The sequence below is a fragment of the Phlebotomus papatasi genome, chromosome 1 (genome assembly GCF_024763615.1).
Source record: "Phlebotomus papatasi isolate M1 chromosome 1, Ppap_2.1, whole genome shotgun sequence".
In the NCBI taxonomy this organism is placed as follows: domain Eukaryota; kingdom Metazoa; phylum Arthropoda; class Insecta; order Diptera; family Psychodidae; genus Phlebotomus; species Phlebotomus papatasi.
In genome coordinates, this window is record NC_077222.1 from 57,806,617 (window position 1) to 57,830,983 (window position 24,367).

At 35.3% G+C, this 24,367-nt stretch overlaps 6 protein-coding genes across 6 annotated transcripts in view; 4 read left to right on the top strand and 2 right to left on the bottom strand.

The window, feature by feature from the left end:
• Window positions 1–24,367, top strand: part of LOC129808738 (Kv channel-interacting protein 1) — a 303,848-nt gene that overhangs the window by 276,896 nt on the left and 2,585 nt on the right. The gene's annotated exons all lie outside the window — the stretch shown is intronic.
• On the top strand, window positions 3,975–6,127 carry LOC129808805 (transmembrane protein 141). Its single transcript, XM_055858710.1, has 2 exons — window positions 3,975–4,237; window positions 4,299–6,127. The coding sequence occupies exons 1-2, from the start codon at window positions 4,123–4,125 to the stop codon at window positions 4,502–4,504; spliced, it is 321 nt and encodes a 106-aa protein (XP_055714685.1). The 5' UTR covers window positions 3,975–4,122; the 3' UTR covers window positions 4,505–6,127.
• Window positions 4,504–6,127, top strand: LOC129808269 (putative GTP-binding protein 6). The gene has a single exon (XM_055858108.1). It carries the CDS (start codon window positions 4,504–4,506, stop codon window positions 6,094–6,096), a length of 1,593 nt encoding a protein of 530 aa, XP_055714083.1. The 3' UTR covers window positions 6,097–6,127.
• LOC129808552 (putative tRNA (cytidine(32)/guanosine(34)-2'-O)-methyltransferase) lies at window positions 6,108–7,211 on the bottom strand. Its single transcript, XM_055858333.1, has 4 exons — window positions 7,088–7,211; window positions 6,781–7,032; window positions 6,510–6,719; window positions 6,108–6,453 (listed from the first exon to the last, which is right to left on the bottom strand). The coding sequence occupies exons 1-4, from the start codon at window positions 7,206–7,208 to the stop codon at window positions 6,125–6,127; spliced, it is 912 nt and encodes a 303-aa protein (XP_055714308.1). The 5' UTR covers window positions 7,209–7,211; the 3' UTR covers window positions 6,108–6,124.
• Window positions 7,286–13,468, top strand: LOC129808708 (heme oxygenase 2). The gene is made up of 2 exons (XM_055858494.1): window positions 7,286–7,517; window positions 12,687–13,468. The coding sequence occupies exons 1-2, from the start codon at window positions 7,418–7,420 to the stop codon at window positions 13,298–13,300; spliced, it is 714 nt and encodes a 237-aa protein (XP_055714469.1). The 5' UTR covers window positions 7,286–7,417; the 3' UTR covers window positions 13,301–13,468.
• Window positions 13,238–24,367, bottom strand: part of LOC129807949 (dentin sialophosphoprotein) — a 29,380-nt gene continuing 18,250 nt past the window's right edge. The window contains exons 3-7 of the mRNA XM_055857572.1: window positions 21,600–23,421; window positions 21,361–21,531; window positions 14,851–14,993; window positions 14,191–14,793; window positions 13,238–14,067 (exon numbers count right to left, since the gene is read on the bottom strand). Coding sequence (XP_055713547.1) covers window positions 13,833–14,067; window positions 14,191–14,793; window positions 14,851–14,993; window positions 21,361–21,531; window positions 21,600–23,421 — 2,974 coding nt within the window. The 3' untranslated portion in view covers window positions 13,238–13,832. The remainder of the gene's footprint in view (window positions 14,068–14,190; window positions 14,794–14,850; window positions 14,994–21,360; window positions 21,532–21,599; window positions 23,422–24,367) is intronic.

Sequence of the window (24,367 nt, forward strand, 5' to 3'; positions counted from 1 at the left end):
AATTATATTTTGATAAGGTCAATTTTATTTAAAAATATGTGAAACATTCCAATTTCAAAGCTGCTCCAGATTTAAAGGTACCCCACTTTCCCCTATAAAAATATGCATAATCCCGAGACCCCCTGTATTTACTCTAATCACCTAGCATTCTCTCTCTATTGAGCCAGGAGACTTCCTGGGAATTTTTGTGTATCTATTTTTAAAAAAAAAATAGATTTCCTGTAACAATGCATGTTTCAGTACTTTTCGCCACTTTGTAAACACTTTTTTGGCCGTTGTGTAAGCACTTTTTCGCCACGTGTTTTTAATTGAATTTTAGGAAAACCTCATCGAAAACTTCCAAAAATACACGGCACAGTAGGGGAAAGTGCCCTTGCTTGATATGATCCAAGCTTAATAATGATTATTTTTTTCCTACGTTAATCAATAGTTATGATGACTTATGACTCATCGCAATATATTGAATAGCTGGTGCTAAGCTTCACGTTTCCTAAAAAATTAGGATCCTAGCTCTTTTTTCCTAGTTTCAGGAAGCAAAAATCAAAAATGGGTCCAAAACTAATTTCCATACATGATATTTCATAAATATTTCTTAATTAATGTCGCTATTTACGAAAACTACTATCATAGGCACATAGAGGGTTCATCAGTACTAATATTTATGTAAAAATATTTTTACTTGGGGACACTGTTTTTGTGGGTGATGGCAAATTCATAAATTCTACCTGTGTCCATCCTATATTTTAAGAAGTGTCCATGAATAATAATTTTAATGTGGCAACACTATCATTAGATTTTCATAATTATACACTTATTAATCCGCGAATTTTATCGACAATTGCCTGAATTTTAAGGTTGCAGAGTGACATTTTCATAGACTCAAAGTGAAAAAATGGTTTTCTCTAGTGCCCTAATGTCATAAAAATATGGCTTAGAAAAATTACATAAAAGTAATTTTAAAACTAATAACCAGTCGTACAAACGATTTAAGCAGATAGATTGATTAGAGTTCCGTCTAAATATTGATGTGCAATTTTTTGTATCCGGTGAAATTTTTTCAGTGAAAATGGGCCTTCGCATTGTCGAATCAATTATTATAACAGGAAGGCCCCGGACCCAACTTGTATAAAAAAATCTCCACCGAATTTTCATTTTCTTGTTGAGGAAAACCCAAGGATTTCCAGAAACTATATGAGGTGGGATTATGTATGAACCTAATAAGTGAGACATTTTTTTTTTGTCATAGTGGAAAAATCGCTTCGGTTTGTGTGTTAATCAGAAAATAATCACAAACCTTGGCCATCATTTTACAGTATTAAGCATGGGCACTTTCCCCTACTTTTCTTATAAAACACAGATTTTAGACAATTTTTACATTATTTCAAATGATTTTTTCACATTTATTATTTGAAACAAAAATCTTTGCACCACATTCGAATTTAATTAATTTTGTAGAAAACAATATTAAAAATGATATTACAACAAAGCTTAGTTAATTAAGAGATTGACTTTCAGTGAAAAAATATTAAATACTGTACAGCAAAAACATAAAATAATGCAATTAAATTTTTCTTAGTATTGACAAATTTCATAAGAACACTCCATGTTTTTTGGTGATTGTTCTGCAATTGCCTTGAAGACGGCCCGGCCATATACGGCTCTAGAGGCCAAACGGTTAGAGATAGAAACTTGGGACCTTCGAGGGACCCTCTCATAAGTCCACCCAAGGATCGTACATTAATATGCCCCTCATTTTTCCCCACCCCTTCCCCTCTAAAAACCATGTTTCTTGGGATTATTTGAAAACGTATCGTACGATAGAATCATTCCTAATAACGGTTTTTCAAAGTAAAGGATTAAAAAGAGTCTAGAGAGCGCATTTATCAACCGAATGGTATCATGTTTGGGCTCGCTGGAAAGGTCTTGGAATTTCCGATAAAACTGAACCGATTCCGATCAGTTATAATTCGGTATTGAACTAGATAACTATTTTTAATCTGAAATTTAGTTAAGTATTTTAGACAATGTTTTGAATGATTTGTAAATTGAGTCACATCAGTTACGAACCTGTATACTTAAATCATGCGCAAGTACTTTGGCCTATTTGGTATTGGCGTAAAGCCTGGAACGCCAATACCGGCTTTAGACCTAAGGCTTAGCTATATGGCTTAATTGCCCTATAATTTCTTATCAATCACAATTTTTTGGAAAAATTTTACTTAGAATTGTATTATTAAAGATAAATTACCTATATTAGGCTCTCAAAAAGCAATAAAATTGCTCGCTATTTGTGGAGCTCAGAGGCAAAAGTGAACATATCCTATGCTTTAGCACAGACCTGTGCTTATTAAAAGTCGTGTAGTATCGGAAATTTTGTGTTAATAGTTATAATGGAAATTGCAGATAGACGTGTTGGTAACACTAATCCCGCTTATTCACGGTGTCATGATAAATATTTTTGCGCCAAAAAGACATATAATAGAAAGAAAAACTCATAAAAATAAATTGTCTTCTTGATATCTTTGTCGGAAGACGGATAGCTGTTCACTAAACACCCTTTTACTTAAATCTTGCGGAAATATGATGAAATTTAAAGAAAATATCATTTCAAATGACAAGCAAGAGGTAGGACACAAATAACTCACTTAACAAACGTCTGGCGGCGCTGCGGTTGCAAAAAATCTCTGAAATGCGACAAAATATTTTCTTCTCTATTTTATCCTTATTATCAGGTCTTGTATCTTCTCGTAATATGTACTTTGGCATTCCTTATTAATCAAAATAGTGTTGTACAAAAGGGTTTTTCTCAAATCTATCCTGAATTTTGGGACACCTAAGAAGAATATGAGCCTTCAGCTCAAAATTTCTTCCCAATGTTTTTGTTGTAATATTGACAATTATTCACAAAACCCAAATAACTGTAATCAACTAAATTATAATTATAACAAGGATTTTTTTGTGAAAATGTCTTAACTTTAAAGGTGTCTACACATTGGGAGCAATTTTCGTCAAAAATTGCGTTTTTGACAGAAATTTGACGTTTCCCCCTACAACGCTGCAGGGAATTTCCTTCAAAAAAGCAATTTTTGACAAAAATTGCTCCCAATCTGTAGAGGCCATAAAGGATTAAGCAATTTTCACATTAACCCATTCTTTACCATGGTATTATACATCATACGCAAATTGAGTGATTTTAGATGATTTATTCCTGAGCAACAGATATTCGAATTGCTATCGGGAAAGGATTTTTAGTTACGTTTAGTCCTTCAATTACTTGGAAGAAATAACCCGACAGATATGGAAATACATTTTGTTGGTCTTTGTCGCTTGTCGAAAAATGATGCAAAATTTTTGCTCAAAATGGCGGACGGAAAATTCGACATCCCGTCGAATTTGTTAAAATTGGTCCTCATCCTGTTTTTCTGAATTCAATTCTGGTTGCCAATTTATTTTCTTGGATAGTTACTCTATCTAAATCAATAAAGTTTGTAGTGAATTAATGTACAGAATTCAAATTCAGTGACCGTTAAGACGCGTGTTTGAGGGCGGCTCCCCGCGCCCCCATGAGAGATAAAAAAAATTTCTCTTCAAAAAAAATCATCTATTAATCAGTAAGGAAATAATCCAAAATATGAACATTCTATCTCAAGTATTTCTACTACATTGACTGAATGGGTTAAAAACCTCTCATTTTCTCTACGTGAATTTTCGCGGCATTTCGAAGAATCCCAACTGGCACCACCAAATTCACTTCGGCTTTTATTTTAGCTCAGGCCTGCTTTAGCCTTTAGATATGTTCAATTTTGTCTCTGAGTTCCACATTTAAGATTTTGAGACCTTGAGGAACTGGCCTAAACCTCTAGTCTGAGCTTATGAGAAGACAGTTAAGAAAAACACTTTGGTAAGGTTTTAGGCAGATCTGAAATTTCGTTAAATTAATTTGTACAAGTGCTCTAGATTGACCCCTAATACAACTCTGGCGTATCTGTCTCCGGACTTCGGAGTTAGGTTAGGAAGTGGCTGTTTTTGCAGAGGGCTTTGTAGAAAACCCACTGGTACCCTTTATAGTAGAAACTTATTCGTGCCAATTCCTCCCCTTTTAATAATTTATTAAGTCTTGAAATGAACGACATAAAAGCCCTGAAAAATCAACAAAAGGAAAAACATCCGGGCTTTGGTTCTTATTTGGAGTGCATGACCAGAACTTTATTCACTGGGTTGTCTGCCTTTGCTTTTGGTGAGATTTTTCTTTTTATCTATTGAGGAATTGAGAGATTGCTTAAATGAATTTATTACAGCTTTTACGGGGTCATACTTTTTGCAAAAACTGGTACAGAAACAACTGCCTTATAAATCCAACGTCTTCATTTTAACATCATCAATTGTGGGCGTTGGTGTAGCGTATAAAATTACCAAGGATCGTGCGAGATCTTGTCAGGCAGCTTGGCTGGCTTTTGAGGAGAAGCATACAGCACTGGGAAAAGCTGAGGTTTCAGAAGAATAATGCTTCGTACAGTTTTGCTGCACTCTTGCAAATTTTGCAGCCTTCCCAGGATTGTTAGAGTAAGTTCGGGAGGATGGTTTAGGAAGGGGATTACAAGTGGATTTTCTGGGAATACCAGGCTGAAGTATACGATGTCTGGTGTTAAGGGTGGCAATCAGAAGAAAGGACGACAATCTGTGGAAGATGATGAAGGGGATTTTGAGACAACTGAAGAATTTGATGAGAAACTTATTGATAAGGATGAAGAGTACAATTTTATAGCAAGCAGTGCACTTCACATTACTAAGAACATCCTCAATGAACAGCATATCTTCCTGATTCAACCGTACATTAAATGGGGTCCTCAGAAATCGCCCTCATCACCGGATCTTTTGATAGAGGAATCAGTAGCTCTTGTGAGATCTGTGCCCAAGTGGCATGTGGAGCAAGTCATGAAGGTGCCTTTGGAGAATTTTAGCAAAAAGACTCTCTTCGGACGAGGAAAGATTGAGGAGATAAAAGAAGCAATTAACAAACTGAGAGCTTCAGGGAAGCCAGTAAGTCGAATTTTTATCAGCAAAGGAGTTATTCATGGGGCTCAGAAGAGATTTCTCGAGACAGCCTTTCACCTCCCCATTCTCGATCGGTACTCTATGGTCATTCAGATTCTCAGACTTCATGCTACAACAGCTGAAGCAAAGCTGCAGGTAGCAATGGCAGAGATCCCGTACATTTGGGGACAGACTCGACCAAAAAATGCTACTGTTGGGAAGCTGGATGATTTGGTTTTGACAGATTCTCAGCGTATTCTCCTGACCCATCGGGAAAGGAAGCTAAAGAAAGCTCTGGATAACATTAGGGCTCAAAGGAGGTTGTTGAGGAGGAAGAGACTGAGCAGAAACTTCCCGGTTATTGCGGTAGTCGGGTATACTAATGCTGGAAAGACTTCCTTGATCAAGGCTCTGACGCGGGAAGTTACTCTCCAACCAAGGGATCAGCTTTTTGCGACTCTAGACGTCACAGCTCATGCCGGAAGATTACCATGCAAACTTGAAGTGATCTTTATGGATACTGTGGGCTTTATGTCGGACATCCCAACAGAGCTCCTTGAGTGCTTCATCTCTACACTGGAAGATGTGATGCTGGCTGATGTTATCCTTCATGTTCAGGATGTTTCTCATGGGAATTGCTTGGAGCAGAGGAAGCATGTTGAGACAACTCTCAGGGAACTTGTGGAAAAATTTGGAGAAAATCATGAGCTCAATAACATTATAGATGTTGGAAATAAAATGGATAAATTGCCATCGGGAGAAGGGAATAATTCCAAATTCCAAGATTTGCACCTGATCTCTTCGCATACTTTGGAGGGTGTTAGAGAGCTCCTGGACGACATTGAAAAATTAGTTCTAAAACGTACTCAGCGATCCCATATAACAATCAAAGCCGCAATGGGAGGAGAGGAAGCTTCATGGCTCTACAAAAATGCTACTGTCGTGGACGCCGAAGCGGATCCTGAGGATAGTCAATATTTGAGGCTTCACGTAGTGATTGCAGAAGCTACATTTGAGCAATTCAAGCATCGCTTCTTAAAGGGAAGTGGCAAGAAAAAATAGTAACAAGTAAATTAAAGTAGACATAATTTTATTTTTCCTCACTTTGCTTCACAATCGCTGAATTCTTCAGGGACATGGTTTTTGTCATCTCGATTATCTCCTCGTAGGGTGGACAAATGGGTTTCTGGACAGCATCCTTCCATTCATACTGTCCCTCCTCATTCACCGGAAGATTGTAGGACATATCAGAATCATAATTGTAGCGCAAATCTCCCGATACGATGAATGGAATGAGTTTTTTATTGACTTCCGAATCGGTTTCTTCTATGAGGATCTTCACATCATCGATCATGGGATTGATCATTTGGGGAATAAAGCCCTTAGGGGGATTGTAATTTTTGCAGACCACAAAAGCCTCTGAAAGAAATGTTTTATTTAAAACGAAAGATATTGCAAAGTTCAGAGAAACTCACCTAGGCTGGAATTCCGGGAACTCTGAGGCTTTGTAATGGAGACAGAGTCGAAGAAAATATCCAGCTGAGAATATAGGAGAGTTGTATCCTTCCCCCTAAAGATCTTCGCCACAAATGTACCACCTGGCATCAGGACATGGGTAGTTATACTCAAAGCAGCGAGTAGCAGTTGAGACTGGATGTATTCATCGATATCGTGCAAACCAGTCACTGAAAACATCCCCAAAAAATTATGAAAAATAATTTTAAAAAGCCAAATTATCTTTCTAACCATCAGGAGCTCCATCGCAAACCACCAACTCGGCTTTTTTATCTCCAAAATGATCAATAATCGCTTTGGCAGTGCTTAATTTTGTGATGTCTCCCTGAATTTGAGTGACTCCCGGAAGGGCTGCCATAGCTTGCAAGTCCACAGCAATTATCTTGACATCCGCAGTATCCTCCCGACCTTCATACAGTCTCCTCGAAAGTACCTGACTCCAGCTACCAGGAGCAGCACACAGATCAACAGCCCGTGTGACTCCTGGACAGATTATCAGAATTAGGTTATATGCTAGAAAAATTAATTTTCCACTCACCCTCGAAGATTTTGAATGTTTCATCAATTTGAAGCAATTTAAAAGCACTTCTAGCACGCCATCCTTCCTCTTTTGCCAACCTATAGTAGATATCTCGCTTGTCTTTGGAGGTTTTTCCCATTTTTCCACGTTTTCCCGTCCCGGAACAAAACAAAAACAAATTGGAAGGCAGAACCCTCTTGCGGAATTTTATGACATTAGTTTGCAAAACAAAGACGGCTTTTGTGCCAAAACAGCTGACTGGCCTTTAAAAATAACAAAACACATTCCTCAATTTGATCCAGACTTTTCTCAGATTTGTGCGTTCTTAGTGTGATAAATTTCGAGAAAATGGGTGATAACGTTGTATCATTTACCAAACAAATGCAAAAAGCTACCAGGAATGTCCATAGCATAAGTGACGCACTTGTTAATGCGAAATTGGCTTTTGGTAAGTTTGTTTTTGTTTCTGCGTTTTATGAATTTTCTGAGAAAGAAAAGATTATCAGAATGTTCTTTATGTCTGGCGTATCTAGAATGTCTAAATATATTTATCATAATGTGGTAAATATGAAGATATAATTAATCTTCGCGTTTCATGGTCGTCATGATACTACATTGCGCTCAAGTTTATCAAAGTTTTTCTCACAAATCCTGTCTTGACCGGTATTTGGAAGTTTTAGTTGGATAAATTGAAGGATTATTAGTAATGTTATAATAAACTCTGATAAGATTATGATGATAAATGTGATCATTTACTAAGCAAACCTTGGTGAACATGCAACACAAAGGACAAGAAAAAGAATCGGACCAAACAAACTTATTTTGGGAGACAAATTGGCTAAACTAATCCAAATCAATTTTTTGATCCCAAAATATAGCTCGGACTCGAATGTCAGGAATTTCATTTGGATATGTAGGCAGTCTTAAGATTCTTTTTAAAAATCCGTAAACCTATCTTTAGCCCAAATTGACTCAGTCTGCTGATCCTTGAGAATGTAGCCCGTCCGTATAGGTATCATTGGACAAACACACAAATGTGAGGTGGTTTGAACCGTATCTATTCACATTTGCAAGTAATATCACTATTCAGAAAACCCAATTTCTTTCTATTGCATCTCAATGGGCCATACCACTTCCTAAATCATTGTCGCAGTTAAAGGTAAAGTGCCCTCAATCGACCGGGTTCCTCGACTAGACCGGTGGCTCAATTTTTGAATGTTTTATTTTCAATTTTGTCAATTTCCATGAAATTGTTACTGATTCGTACTATTTATGGAATAATTAACCTATTAATGCTAGAAAATACGCTATTCTAGCAAATATAAATAAATTGAATAAATAACTCTACCTGTCGAGACGAAGAACCGGTCGAGTGAGGGCTAAAGGCACTTTACCTTATTTTATAATAAAAGTTTGAATTTAAACACAATAAAATTGGAAAAATTGTGATCCTAAAGAGGAGTAAATCAGCACCAAATAATATACTCCTCTCCTCTCTCTGGACTATAACAACAGTATTTGAGTTAATGCATCGGATACCTCGAACCGGATTGCAATAGTGCCCACTAATATTAGATGAGCACATATATTCTGTCAGTAGAAGAGGTCTAAAGTTTGGAGTGGTATATCTCAGCTCCTGATGAACATAATTAGATGAGTGAACTATTGTTGGAAAGCTTGGTCCATTAGCTTTTAGAATCTGGTATAATTAATCTGCTATGGATAAACCATGGTCATCCAGAACCATTTATGTCGAAGAAAACACTTTTTGCAACGTCTTTTTTGGCCATCTACTTCTGGGACCAGGAGTGACCCACTTTTCTCGCACATGGACTGTTCGTTAGAGGAACTCAAATAGTACAATTTGTGGAAGAAACTTTTTTCTTGGACATCTTACTTTTTTTTATTCATCGACTTTTGCAAGAATTTTGAAGTGTTAAACGCAATGAAAAAATTACTGAAGTCCTAAAAGAGTGGTTTCTGGAGGGAAAGGATAGACGTGGGGATGAAATTGATGTGATATTTGGATTTCTTAGATCAACTTATGGGGGAGTACTTAGAACATTCCAAGTCGATATCTTCATTAGTTTGTCCAGAAAATGAGATAGAAGGATTTCTGTCATTTTTTTCTATGCGTGTAAAATGTTAAAATTCTTGCAAAAGTGGATGAATAAAAAAAGTAAGATGTCAAAAAAAAGTTTCTTCCACAAATTGTACCATTTGAGTTCCTCTAACGAACAGTCCATGTGCGAGAAAAGTGGGTCACTCCTGGTCCCAGAAGATTTGTCTGCAGGTAAATGATTTAAAACAACTAAGAAACATGAAACTCTTACGTGATTTCAACCTCACTTAAACCTTGTTGTGATCTTTGAAAAGAGTCCCTAGGCTCATTCAGAGCCATTACTGGAAACGACCTATCTTCGAACTCGCTTTATACACAGATTTTAAGATTAGGGATTAGAAGTTCTTTGGATAAACTTCCTTTACCTGCACCTGATTTTCTACAGTCAAATTCTATGAGATAAATGTTTTTGAAAATTAGTCTGAGTCTATTTAAGTCTATAAAAAATAAAGGATATATTCTAATTTAAGCAGAAAAAGATAAACGAAGAATTTCTTGCGAAAAGCTGAAGAAAATTTCTTCGGTCAGATTTCGTCCAAAGAAAAATTTAATTATATTGTTGAAATCAGTGCCGGTCAAAATCCCAAAATTCAAAATTCCGAAAACCCCAATCTCAAAAACCAAAAACCCGAAAAGCCAAAATGCCGAAGAGACAAAATCTTGAGTAAGGGGGGGGGCAAGAAAAGAAAACAAATTCTTGTATGGGTTGAAATCTCGAATGGAGTATAATCTCGAAAGCCAAAATCCAGAAAAACCACAACCCCGAATATCAAATTCTGTAAAACCACAAATCCGAAAACCAAATTCCCGAAGAGTCAAAATTCTGAAGTGACAGGGTCGAAATCTCGAAAGTGAAAATTCCAAATGGACCTCAATCGTGAAAGCCAAAATCCCGAAAGCCAAAATTCTAAATCTCGAAAGTCAAAATTCTAAAGGACCAAAATCCTAATGGGTCCCGCACACCTTTTAGATCAGGAAAATTTCATAAAGTCGAAATTCAAATCCCTTTCTTTTTCACGTGTTTTGCATATGGCTATCTCATTCTTTTGCATACCAAATTCGATTAGGCTAAATTGAATTTAGAGTGATGTTTAAAAGAAGAAGAAGAGTGCGAGAGAATAAGACATATTCAAAGCATGTGAGAAAGAAAGGGATTCGAATTTCGACTTCGTAAAATCTTCCTGATCTAAAAGGTGTGCTGAAGCCATAAAGAACTAAAATTCCGAATGGTCAAAATTCTGAAAGAGACGAAATTATGTGGAGGATAATGTGCGGAATAATTTCTCAAAACACGGAAAATTTCCCTTTGTCTTCAGTAAGCGTGGGTGCAATGGTGGGAATAGCTATGACACTAAAATTAAAAATTTGCTGTTCGGTCTTTTGACCGGGAGCCTGTTGAAATGTCTTTGGACTAAGTGAAACATATTCTAATTTCTTTAGATCAATACGGCATAATTTTCATTTGACATTACAAATTCAGAGATTAATTCCTATGAGCGCGCTTAAGTTCCCACATAGACTCAAGATGATCTTCAAGAATATTAAGCCTGTAAAATTTGGTAGTAAGTTCACACTAAGAGGTCTTTTGCACCTGTTTTCTTTGTCTAATTTCTTACAAGACTATTTTAACGTTTTTTTTCTGATCGAATTGGAATAATAAAACGGAAATTATGGCAGACCGGGCAGATCATTTGAATATTTATTTGTGGTCGCTCGATATCTCTCATAAGAGAAGGGGGGTTAAGGGTAATCTGTCGATATCAGTATTGGACATTGTAATGTATGACTTATTGTCCACACTCGGACATTTGCCTAAGTGGGTCACATCTCAGTTAGATCCAGCCCTCTCCCTCTCACAATACATAAAATGGGGCAAAATTAGGCAGATTAGCATTTTTTCTGTTACTTTTTATTAAGTTGTGCAAATCAAATAGGGGAAATGCTCATAATTTTGTCCAGTTTCTTATTTTGGACACTTTGAGGATAACATTGGACACTAAAAATAAATTAATTAAAATTATGGATTTGTATTCCAATATTTGATGAATAATGAATTCTATCTAAATATTTGTTCTTTTTGGAAGATTTTAACACTAAATACGTTAAAATTTGAATATGATTTGAGTTGAAATTGCTTTGTTGAAAATTCAGTGTGAGCAATTGCTTACGAGAAATATGACAGAACTTCGTGGCTTACTTCAGTCTTATTTAGTTTTGGTGAAGTACTAACAAAGTTTGTTCGCTGTTTTTGAGTGATATTATTGAATATTCATTGAATATTGTGTTGATTCACGTTACTGATGATTTGTACATTTGACCTGAAGTGAGATTTGCCTTGTGAATTATATTTTTCGTGTGAAAAATGGGAAATTTTTTAAGACATTCACCAGTGAGGTGATGATTCTTATTTTGGACAGGTGTTTTTCTCACGAAATTTCGTGAAGTTTTAGCTTTTGTGATGACTAGGTTGGACAAATGCCTGGAGAAACAAAGGAGCATCATCTCTACGAAAGAGATGTAGCGAGAAATGCCTTGAAAGGCTCCCGGAAAGGTCAGGGAATGAGCGAATCCGCACGTTCTTGAAGTATCGAAGTCAACTCACTTTAATGAATGATATGGAAAGTTTCCGGGCTTCTTGTGACATTCTACGTTTCCCTTACATGATCAGGAAGAGGACTTGGTAAGATTGGTTCATCAAATGAAGAACAATGGGCATCCTGTTGAGGCGGATTAGCTGTCCAAATTTACAGCCAAGTTGGACAAATTAATAAACAAGTTGTCCAAAATAAGAGCCAAGGTCACCTCTACATATCAATTCATTTTTAAACGTATTAAAACTAATTTTAATAAAAATAAGACGATAAATAGCTTGCTAAGTTTCTAAACAACCCTTCTGAAAAGAGAGTAACAAAAAACGTCAATTAGTATTGAAAATATCGCACTTCAAACTTAGGATATCGATGCTTATATGCAGACTGTCCAAAATTATGAGCACTTCCCCTATCAGTATTGTAAAATTCTTGATTTGTAATCATTTAAGACTTCTCTGGCATATGCCATACAACCTGAGATGGAGTTTTTCCCCCATTTTACTCCGGTCGGTGTAGGTTGGTTATCAACGCTAAGACGGCGGTGGCCGCAGAAATCTTACACAATGATGATGAAATAAATATCCTATCTATCTAGAATTGATAAAATTAGACAAACAAAGGATTTTTGAAAATGCAACACTTTCTGATACATCTCAAGTTCGCTAACTACCGCTAGGGCTATTCCATTTGAAAGGACTCAACTCAAATATTTCAAAAAAAAGTGATTGAGCTAATTCTTTTCGCTTAATATTGGTTTCTAAATATTTTCCCGATCGATTCTAATTTTTTAACGTTTCACATAAATATTCTAACTTACCATATGCTGAATTCAATTCGTTTTTAGATTTTTTTTCGGGCCTTGCTCTTTGATTACTTTTTTTTACTGAATTCTCATCGTTTTCAGCACTGTCGGATGATTCTGTTTGGTCTCATGGTCTCTTGATTTTTTACGAGATCTTCAAGTATCTCGAGGCGAATGTTCCGGAAACAATCCTTCCGTTGATTTTTCATCGCAGACATGCTTTTGAGAAGGATCTGACGTTCTACATGGGCAAAGATTGGGAAAAGAACTATGAACCAAGGAAGGAAGTTGTGAAGTATGTTGAACATCTGCAAAGTCTCAAAGAAAGGAATTCAACACTGCTTGTTGCTTATGTCTATCATCTCTATATGGGCCTTCTGTCTGGAGGGCAAATTCTGCAGAAAAAGCGACGTCTGGCCAAGAAGTTCAGTTCAAGCGGTGAGGGCGTTGAAAATGGAATGGCTGTTACGAATTTTGGAGATACTCCGATTCATGAGCTGAAGACAACGATGAGGAATTTAATTGACCAACTGGCCCAGGGCTACAGTGATGAGACAAAGAGCCTGCTAATTGAGGAAAGTGAGAGGGTGTTCCAGTACAACAACACCATCATAAGAACCGTGAAAGACGTGAACAAGGTAAATTTGAGAAAGTTTGTTCGTTTTTCTTTTCTACTCTTTATACTCTATCTCATGTACAAAGTCTTTACCACGTAGTATAATTACATTATGCAACAATATAATAGTGATTCAGAAATATATATATAGTATTTTTTGATACATTCTCCTCAAAAATTTGCTGCGTGGAAGAGATTGCTGAATTGTTCTTCAATCTTTGCAATATGGAAAACATTTTTCCTCTAAATGTGTCCAAAAAAAAACAAACAGGGAGATATTCCCTGTTCACTAATAATAAGTTTATTTTTTATTTACAAAATTTTGCTAAATGAGTGTTTGTTTTATATTGGAATGGACACTTAAAATATTTACAATTTATTTTTCTAAATATCTAAACAAAAACTCCAATTGGACTTAAACGCGTCAGAAGACGAGAAACGATATTTATAACATTTTTCTTTATTACTTTATGGAATAGTAACACAATGACCTAAGGCCTCAGTATTTTGCTACACAGCGAGAATTCATTGCAATAATCTCTAAAAAAAAATATTTAGAACATTCTCTCCTAAAGTTTGCTGGATTATCACATGAAAAAGTTTTTTTTTCTTATTAATTGAAGGCGTGTGACTCAGTTTTCTTGGGCAGGACTCGTGAGTTTTGTTGCATAGGCATTTGCCACTCGATAGATAAATTCATACTGATCCTGCGTCCGGATCGCACTGGCTCGACCACGACGCACGTAGTAGACAATCTGGGGGAGATCGACTGATCTCGCAGGGGCTTCAAGTGTCCTTAAAGCTATATCACAGGCAATTAGTGTGCCTGTTCGGCCAGTGCCAGGTGAACAGTGAACAGTCAGGGGTCTAGAAGATAGAGAGAGGAGAAGAATTTCAATAAGTACACACTGTTTACATTGCTAATCCCCCAGAAACAGTGAGATAAGATAATGGTTCATGTTTGCAGCATTCCAACAAAATTTTACTTACCCTTGAGTTCTCTGAAGTGATTTACTTTTGTCCGCAACTTCTGCATTAGTTCCATTAGACTTTGTTTCCTCGATCGTATCACTTGGAATGTCCTCGCTTTGTTCCGGCAGAGGTGTCTTCAGAGATGTTCTAGCTTCCAGCAACATTGCTATTACACTCGATTCATCCGTTGGCATTCCACTCTCTGGCCACTGATACCAGAAATGCATAATCTCCCGCCAAGTCTTGGTTGATGAGTTTTTGAGGTGGATAGTTGACACGGCATATTTGTCCTTGACCTCTCGATTCTTCAGTGTCACATGGAAATCTCCAAAAATCCTATTGCAATCCAGCACAGAAGATGGGGGCAAGTATTCTGCACACTTTTCGATGCCATTCTCCGTCAAATCTGTTGCCATGATGATCACTCGTGAGCTTTGCTCCCAAATCATTCGCCAGAAGTCAATGATCGTGTTGTCCATTGGAGCTTGACAGGCTATGTAGTAGTTCTTTTGATCTTTAGGTCCTTTCACGAAATTAGCATTGATGTACTCGGTCTTTTCGTCTCCATTGAGTTGTTTGAGGTGCACTCGGGTTTCTGGGAGAGGGACCACGTTGGCGTACCTGAGATAGATAGTTCATTGAATTTTTTTTCCCAATTAAAAAAAAATTGAGGCTTACCTATTTTTGTCTTCGCATCCCTGAGGAACCTCATCAACTCGAGCTGTTACGAGAGGTATTTCCTTAAATTCCTCATAAATTTTATCTTTATCCTGGACGAATGTATCGAGGGCTAATATGGTCAGTAAATTGCATCTTAGACCCTGGAAAAAATATAGGTAATTAATTAGGGAAGAATATATTAAGTGTTCTATGGTGTTCTTTGTTAGTTGGTAAATTATTTTCTTTCTGAACGGAACTAGGGCTTGTACCAGCCTGTCAGCGAGCAGTTCAACAAGAAGAATAAAATTTCAAAAGTGGATTTTTCAATTTTTGTCCGTCTTTCAGTTAAGCCACACACACTTTCCTTCATATTTATTTTTTGCAAATCACTTTAAACGTTTGAAAATACCATGGTGTATCATAGCTAGTGCCTCCAGAAAGGTAGGGTAAATGTCCTAATTCAAAGCCATTTCCGGACGCTTTAACTTTGACAGAAGATTCAACACTTTAAGTTCATATTTTTTCTGAATGTTACTGTTAAGTGAAAATTCTTTAGATATAATTTGAAAACTTCTGAAATACAAGAAAAAAAAACGCGAGCGTAAAATGCTTCTATTGCAAACATATTAATCCAAATGGAGACAAGGGAAAGTTTCTAATTGGAGACAAACAGTGTAAATGAAACCACGACGAAAGGCTTCCAAAACCTTGTTGAGTTTCTCCTGAGTGCAGGATTTGTTCTTGTTCCTGGTCTTTTCTCATTTCTCATCTGAAACAATAAGAAAATCTCTCCAAAAAATCATATTTCCGGGGTTTCCTATTGAAGCATTTGCAGACACTTCAGAAAAACACTTTTTGTTCACGAAATAGGGAATTGTTTCATTTGAAAACTTCACGTACCGTTAACAATAAAGATTAGCACTTAATTTAACTAAAATTAGCCAGAAATATGACATAAATGTTAAACAAAACGAATAAACAACAGTCAGTCACCTCATTGTGTTTTTCATTGGAAAATATGGTCGATCGATAAAAAATTCGATGGTGAAAAGGTACACTATTAATTTTTCTGAGAAATTAATAAATTAAAATTTGTGAATATGAATGGATTTTCGCTTTATTTGGAGCAAAATTAACTAAATGATGAAACTGTGGTATAGAAAATATATAAATATAATAATTTAGTACTGTATTTATCGTAAAAACAATGACGTTTCCATTTGGAGTAGTGAAAAATTTCCATTTGGAGCAGGTTTTGAATTAGCTTAATTTATCCTAATCTAGCATATTCATTGAGGCCATTTACACCGTGGCATTGGATTGAGATTGATTTGTCCAAAAATCGTATTTAGGACGAATTTAATCTCAATACTCGGTACAAATAGCCTTATTGGGACCCTTAACACCATTCTTGAACAATTACAGTAGGGCATTTGGAATCGAAATGTCACCCGAATTAGAGAGAATTTCGCGTGTCAAATTGTTTGAAATGCAACAATTTTTTGTTCATCTGCATGCACATATTAAATTTACATACTCATATTTATGGTAAATTTCATGAAAACCCCTTAATAATGCAAAATTACATAATAACTAAGACAAACCATGGCAAATGTAAGGATATTTACTTCGTTCGGTAATCATAATTAAACCTAAAAAATGACAACAAACATTTTTCGAATTTAACTGTCGCCCAAATTAAAAAGTAGTCCGATCTTAAAAGAGACAAATTAGCGATAGTCTACTGTACAACCGAATTTGGACAATTAAAACTTATTTTGGGGCAATTGAATCTCAATCCAATGCTGCGGTGTAAATGGCCTCATTATCATTTGTAGATCGGCTCTATTAATTGATTTTGGTCCTTTTGCCCTATTTTTCGAAATCGCTATTTCTGAAATATTTTAACCAATTTTAGCACGCAGTTTACGATTGAGCATGTCCTTTATTGGGCTCTTTAGCCAAATAACGTACTTTACTCGGTTTTTTTTTAGATAATTAAGTGCTAAATTAGTATTCCCCGCAAGTGCTGCTTTTATGACACAGAACTTAACATCTTCGTTATTAGAACAAAAATTGAGTTATGATATCTATCGGTATTATGACAGGATATTCTTGATAGATGACTATCCTCCAAAAAAGACATATATGCACTCTTGAGTGTAGATTACACAAGTCGCTACTGACACATATTTGTAAAAATTCACAAATTATAGTTGAAAACCTATAAATTTATTTTTCTGCCTTAACCCTTTAAGGACGATTGGAAAACCGGTGTCCCATAAAGAAAATATTTTTTCCTGACTACCTGAAATTACTTTTTTCTCATGTTTTGTACATAATGGCAAAGTAGAAGGTTGAAGGAATCTAGGATATTTTTTGCAAGTCTTCAGCTATTTGCTATACAGCAAATATTTAAGGTTCAAAATTACGAATTTTTAAATTCTCATATTGAAAAATGATTTTAATTATATTTTTTATACTTCCAATTTTTTTTAAGCAAAACCGTTTTGACAAAAGAAACTACAATACTCATACATAATATTTTTCATTAGACTGAAAATTATTATTCATTGGTATTGTTAGAAAAAATTACTTAAATTTTTAAGCTATTCTTGTCCCTATATGGTTTTTAGAGGTCAAAAATGCATCGAATCAAAATCTGTTGGATTTTCCAGAGTCAGATGTAAGTTTCATTGATTTTGTTTATCAGTTAAATTTTTATTATTGATTTTCGGTCTGAAAAAAGTGTCTCGTCATGAAAGGGTTAAAAAAATTGAGTAAAAATTTTCTTTTTTACTGATGGATGATTCACTCGTTTTTAAAGTATTAAGAGATTTATAAATAGAAGTAAACTTATTACTCGCCAAAAGTATGTTTATGAATTTTAGGAACCTTATATACTAGACACACCTGCGACTTGGTTTAACGTTTAACGTAGTTATAAATCAAAATAATGATTAGACTACATTCACATCAGTTTCCCACTAAGTTGTAAATCTGTAGGGCATTATACTGTCTTCAGATTTAAGGTTTAGGGGAAGGTAGGGCTGCTTTGAGCTGTGGGGTTACAATAATATACAATTTTTTCGCATATTTCTAAAGAAAGCTGAACCTTGCCATAATTTAATTTAGATGCACAATTATTTTCCTGTCTGAATTACATTACTTTGCCCAGTTTTCTTTATAAAAATACTTATACGAAAAAATTGTATATCAATATAAGGTCCATAGCTCAAAGTAGTCCCATCTCACCCTACCCTAGATATATGGATTAACTTCTGTAACTGTAACTGATTGGAGGGCAAATGATTACTTTAAATTTAAATAGAAAATCCCGAAAATTGCTTGTTATTTATATAGAATTTCTAGATCTTCGGAAACTGGGTTAACTGTTTTTTTGGTCACCGGTGACTCAAAAAAAATTTCTTACGACCATATAAAATTATGTTTTCTCTAAATTAGTCAGAAAAGGAGATTTTTTTCTGGTCCCTAATTTATAATCCTCTCAGGATTAAATCTTCAATCTCAAACCCAGGTTGTTGTGGTTTTCTGAGTTTCCTCAGAGTTAGATATTTTTCATTGATTTGTAAATTAAAAAAAAGACAAAATAAATGATTTGGAAAGTGTGGAAAACATGTAATTATTTTTTTATGAGCCTAATTAATATTTCTGAAAGAGTCATTGCATTAAATTTTCGCGATTGTAAATTAAACTATAGTGTTTCCACTAATAATTCAAGATTTATTATTATTAATTTTAAGGTTTTGTTAACATCACATTTGGTTTTGTGTTTTTGAACATTGTGCATGAATTCAACATTTAATTAAGTTATAAATTTTTTTTCTAACAGCATTAAAGACTATGAAAAATATATGTACTAAGCTTTGACCATAAAAACATAAATTGGATATTCGTCAATTAACGTACTGCAAAGTTACAATAGATACCTACTGAATAATATTGCATAAAAATCTGTTATGTAGAGGTTTTCACTGATGAGAGAATTTCAGACAAAGTGCGAAGATGCATTATTTTCATAGAGGAAAACTTCACATGCAATTTCAGTCTCAATATTAATCTGCATAATAATATTAAATTTGATGCATATCTTTGGTTGTCGGGTATCGGTAATTTTATAAAATTCAACGTGAAGCATTTTCTATAGGATTCATTAATTTTTTTTTGCCTTGGAAGAATTTGGCTTCTAAGTAAAATATCATGTCCCTTCCGAATTTCTTCCAAGGTTTTTTCTCAATTTTGAGTTTTATTATTTTACCCAACTTAAAAAACGGATACTTATTTTTTTTAGAAGTCACATACAAGGCCTAATTACCACTTGTATAATCCGTCATATTATTTTAATTTAAATGTTCTGTCCTTAGACTTTAAAAGAAATGTAATAAAATTGTGCCTGTGATTCCAACACTAATTATATCTGACCCAAGGGGTTACTCAAGTTTGGAATACCGACACATTTTCCCGTTAGAATCCATAGAATCAAAAGAATCACTCATTAGATTCTGATAGAATCTGAAATTAGATTCCTTTAAGAATTAGTGGAATCCAATGAAATTACTAGAACCAAATTGAATCACAGAATCATTATTTCTCAAAATTCCGCGGTAGATAATAATGATAAGCAAAGGTACATTTCAGATTTCTATTGATTTTTTTATTTTCCACAGAAGATCAATAAATAGACATTTTTTGACATTTTCAACTAAAACAACAATCGTAGAATATGTCTCATTCGAAAAGAAATAGATGTGATTGTTAAGAAATCATACCTAATACGATTTCCCACATGGCGGATACAAGGTAAAAGACCCAGTTAGCAAATGCGTTTAAGGCGGACCCCCGGGATACCAAGAACAAAATTGTAAACGGTGAGGCGCTACATTTTCTCCTATGTTCAATATTTTACAAGTTTATTGTTTAGGATTGATAGGAGTCTCTATTTAGAGTCAAGGGTGCAGTCAGGATTTTAGCAAGAAGAGAGCCAAATTGGGGAACTATCCCCAACAGAAATCGTTTTTCGAATGCACAAATTTGTAAAAATAAGCCCAATTATTATGATTTTAGGCTTATTTTTTATTTTACTTACAATTACAGTGCATACTATTGAGATTCAATCCCTTGAAAGTACTGAAACGGTTTATGCAATTGAAGAAACAGTTAGCAACCACCGCCGTCTTAGCGTTGGTGACCAACCTCCAGAGCAAAACGGTGGAAATGCTCTTTCGCAGATTGTATAAGGCAAAGAAATTAATAAAAGGAAAAAGGAATCGAATTAGGGTCAAAGGAACACCTCTTCGACACGGAACCCCTTTTGAAACTTTTGTCAAAATGTTGAAATTTATTTAGTATACTGTCTAATAAAATGTATGTAATATGGCGTTTTTTCATTAATCAACGTTTTTCGCTAAGGATAAGTGTTCAAATTTCGTATTCCGAATGGTACAGAGTAGGATGTCAATAGGTCCTGACACGACTTCCTTAAGTGTCAATAGGTGTTCCTTTCACCCTACAATCTATTTTTCAAGGAAATCACTGTGACGATTTATACGATTTTCCGGATTTAGACAAAGGGTGTATAAAAAAATGTTCATTGATCTGAGTAGCTTTCCGTTCCAGGACATTACATTTTAAAGCTTGAGGATTCGAAAACGATATTCTTTTAGAGATCAAAAAGGCTTTGAGACTTTTGTATGCTTCAAAAATCAGGATAAATTTTATTTTAATCCAATTTTGATTATTTTAAGTGGTTCACACAGCACATAATCAGATTTAGTTGACTTCCAAAAATAAAGATTAGCGTTTTTCTTTTAAGGAAATGGGATTAAAAGCACCTTCCGATTTTTGTTTAACTTTCTTATGAAGATATCAACTTACTTTCAGTTTAAAATTCACAATAAATGAATTCTTACGTCGTTTTTTTGATGATATAAAATTTATTTTCAAAGACGAAAACATTTCCACAGAATTTAATTTAAATTCAATTTTTCGGCGAATTTCGTAAGCAGAAAGCTTACTAAAGCTACCAAGAAGGCTTTTCCTTGAAGAAAATGGTAGAAAATTTTAGTCAAAAGTGGACTGAAAATGCTGTTTTTAGAGCCGCAAACATTTTCTTTCAAAAATTGAATTCTAACCCCATTTTATACTGAAAAATATTAACATTTAAAACTTAGGACATTGATGCTTATAAGCACTCTGTTCAATGTTATGAGCACTACCCCTATATTAACGTTTAATTTTCTCCAAAACCAAATAAAATTGATCGTATTTAGCAACATCCGAAATTCAATAAATTCGAAGATATCGGGGAGATACAGAATCACAGAATGAAATAATTGAGAATCACAGGAAACCGAATTGGATTATTAAGAGAATCACACATTTGAAATCACTAGAATTACATTGGAATCACATGGATAAATGGAATATGGACAGAAATTTTCGATCTTGAGTAACCCCTTGATCTGACCTATTTAAAATAATTTATAACGATTGTAAATGAAATCTTACCGGATCTTCAAAAGCTGAATTGCCATAGGACCTCTTGGAGAGACGAAGGTTGTTCCCCTTCCTCCGGACACTATTGTACACTGACACATTATCCAGACTGTAGGCATCTAAACCCACTGGTCTGCATCTTTGTCCATAAGTCAGTTGTTTCTGTCTCTTCCGGAGCATGTACTGTTAGCCAAGAAAAGACAAAAAAAGGGTTAGAAGATTATTTGAATAAGCGATTTGGAAGTAATTACCAAAAATCCTACAATAGCCACCACACCAATAACTACAATTACGCTAACTGTAGCTGCAATTATGGTGTTAACGTCAGTGCCTTCTTCTGGCATTGTCTGGCCTCCATCCAAATCTTGAGGGGGAGCAATAGTTGTCAGCTTCTGTTCATCACTGCTGGCCGTTGAATCGAAAAGTAGTGGTTCATCGGAGAAATTCCCGAGATTTCGATGGGATGTGGGAAAGGGTAGATATTTCACCTCATTGAGATCTTCAGTGGACTTTAGCTGGTCACTCAGTTCCGTTGAACTTTCCGTTGTTTCGATACCTTTGTCCGTGGTCATCACATTTTCCACCTTTGTCTCATTGACTCGATCTGTTTTTGCTGCATTGTCTGAGATGTCTGAGGTGTCTTCAGTTGTGGTGGATTGATTGATGTCGGATTGTTCAGTGACTGTGGGACTGAGTGTGGGTATTGCATTGGAAATTGTTGTGTCTTCATTTATTAGTTGAGCAGCTTTTGTTGTGGTTTTGAGATCTTCGCTAGAAATTTCAGCAGATGCTGTTGGTTCTGAACTCGTGGTACTCCCTTCACCATCATCAATTGTGCTGCTGGATGAAATTGTGGTCATAGGATTTGTAATGTGATTTGTGACATATTCAACATCTGTACTTCCATCATCGGTATAGAGAGCTGTGGTTGTAGCTGAATCTTCACTTTCAGCCACTGTAGATGGGATATTTTGGGTAGATGTCTCAATTGCGCTGTCTGTTGTAAACTGGACACTTTCACTCTTTTCACTGCTATTCACATTATCTTCTTGCGAATCCACTAAATCATAATTCAGTATTCGGCGGGATTTTTCTAAATCGCCCATTGTCTCACTTGGACTTTCTTTGGTGGCCTCCACAGAGATCATCTCTTGACCATCAGTAGTGGCTCTGCTCACAGTATTTTCAGGGATCTCTGTAGCTGTATCTTCAGGTTGTTTTGTAGTCATCAACACCGAAATCACATTGTTCTCACCCATCATCTGTTCCGGTGTCGTTTCACTCTTATTGCTCATCGTCTTTTCCTCCATATCACCACTGGACACTGAACTATTGCTGAATTCGTTATTCTTCATTATTTCTGTCCAGTCAGCGAGTAATTTTGTGGCTGAGGTGGTATTGACGCCATTCCCATCACTAAGGTTCTCGGATGTTTTATTGGCAAACTGATTGAATTTGCTCTTCATATGTTCCACACTCTTCATCCCAGCCAAGGCCCAAACTTCCGCTGTATTGGGAATGTTGAGATTCATATCTGATTCTTCGGTGGGAACTACATCATGGCCCTCAGCACTGATTATTGCTGCACGATGTTGATTTGTTGGTCTTAGGTATTTGGCCCGCTTTTCGCCACTTTCATTCGTCACATTTTCATTGGTTTTCTTAAGCTCATTTGTAGTAATGTCGTAGTTTTTGGTCTCTATTTCCCCATTGTTGTAGTAGAGAGATGAATTTTTTTCGCTAGTCTCATTATTACTCGCTTCAGTGGCGCTCAACACCAGATTAGCCAAATAATTGCTTTCCGTTGTACCCGCCACACTTTCTTCTTCACTTCCATCCCGATCTTTACGATTTTCGCGATCTAGCCCATCAGGCACCTTATCTGACCGATAGATTTTGTGAAGTTCATCAAACTCGGGCGAAGATGGTGTTGTGAGGACCATTTCTTCAAACATCTTCTCATAGTCCTTCTCTTCGACATCTTCCAATCTCTCACTTTTATCACTCTCTGGCTTCTCTGCCGTGTCTATCTTTGCAGGACTGATTGCATTTTCACCATAGGGTGATGTATACCTACCAATTAAATGTAATACTACTCATGAATTTATTCATATACGCAGTTAATTGCTTACTCTGCGAAGATATTTACTTTACAACTTCCACCTTACCAAATGCAATAAAAGAAAAAAAACTACAACATTGCGGAATGCTATATACATAGATTGCTCTATGGTCTATGATATATCTCTTCCCATCAAAAAATCATCAATCAATCTTCTTCCTCAATAGAAATTGTGAAATTTTCATAGTGAAGAAATAAACAAAACTCTCAGCTTACATAAAGAAAGTCATTTTACAGCAATATTTTCATAAAATTTGGGGCATATAAAATTGATTAAAATGATTTTACTTGGTCTTTTCCCCTTCATTGAAATATTTCAATCGAGCAAGTAGGTTTTTTCAATGGTTCACAGATTTTTTACCCCATAAATTGGGTCTTTTTTTGCAATACTTTTGCTACACGCAATTATCTTGTACAGAGAGTCGTTGCTTTTTTTTATCTCTTGCGGAATGTGTAATATCAAATGAGCAAAAATGTGAATAAATGTTGTTTTTAAGAGGTCTAATTGCCAATTTAATAAATGGAATAGCACGTTTTGAAAAGTTATAGCGTAAATTAATACATTCCTGAATTTATTATTTTGAATATATACACGGTATCTGAATACCTTGTTATCTTGATTTATTTAATTTTACAAATTTACACCAAGTAATTGAATTATCTTGCAATTTTGTACGACACAAGCCTCACGAATTAAAATACTATGGATTTCTGGATTTATTAACCCATTAATCCTACCTTATAGGATTTATTATGCATTTTTTTAAATATCTGTAAAACTAAATAATTGTCTGGGTTTTTTAAATGCAACAAATGAGTGTAAAAAAATTAGAAAGCTGTCTAGAACCTTTAGATAATATATTCTATCCCAATCGAAAATTTCCCCTAATTAACCGT

What these genes read in the sequence shown, in the direction of transcription:
- LOC129808805 (XM_055858710.1), top strand. Translation starts at nt 4,123, where the DNA reads ATGAACGACATAAAAGCCCTGAAAAATCAACAAAAGGAAAAACATCCG. An exon ending in GTTGTCTGCCTTTGCTTTTG is followed by an intron (nt 4,238 to 4,298) that starts GTGAGATTTTTC and finishes AATTTATTACAG; the next exon opens with CTTTTACGGGGTCATACTTT.
- LOC129808269 (XM_055858108.1), top strand. Translation starts at nt 4,504, where the DNA reads ATGCTTCGTACAGTTTTGCTGCACTCTTGCAAATTTTGCAGCCTTCCC.
- LOC129808552 (XM_055858333.1), bottom strand. Translation starts at nt 7,208, where the DNA reads ATGGGAAAAACCTCCAAAGACAAGCGAGATATCTACTATAGGTTGGCA. An exon ending in AACATTCAAAATCTTCGAGG is followed by an intron (nt 7,033 to 7,087) that starts GTGAGTGGAAAA and finishes TAATCTGTCCAG; the next exon opens with GAGTCACACGGGCTGTTGAT. An exon ending in TTCCCGGAATTCCAGCCTAG is followed by an intron (nt 6,454 to 6,509) that starts GTGAGTTTCTCT and finishes CATTTCTTTCAG; the next exon opens with AGGCTTTTGTGGTCTGCAAA.
- LOC129808708 (XM_055858494.1), top strand. Translation starts at nt 7,418, where the DNA reads ATGGGTGATAACGTTGTATCATTTACCAAACAAATGCAAAAAGCTACC. An exon ending in TAATGCGAAATTGGCTTTTG is followed by an intron (nt 7,518 to 12,686) that starts GTAAGTTTGTTT and finishes CATCGTTTTCAG; the next exon opens with CACTGTCGGATGATTCTGTT.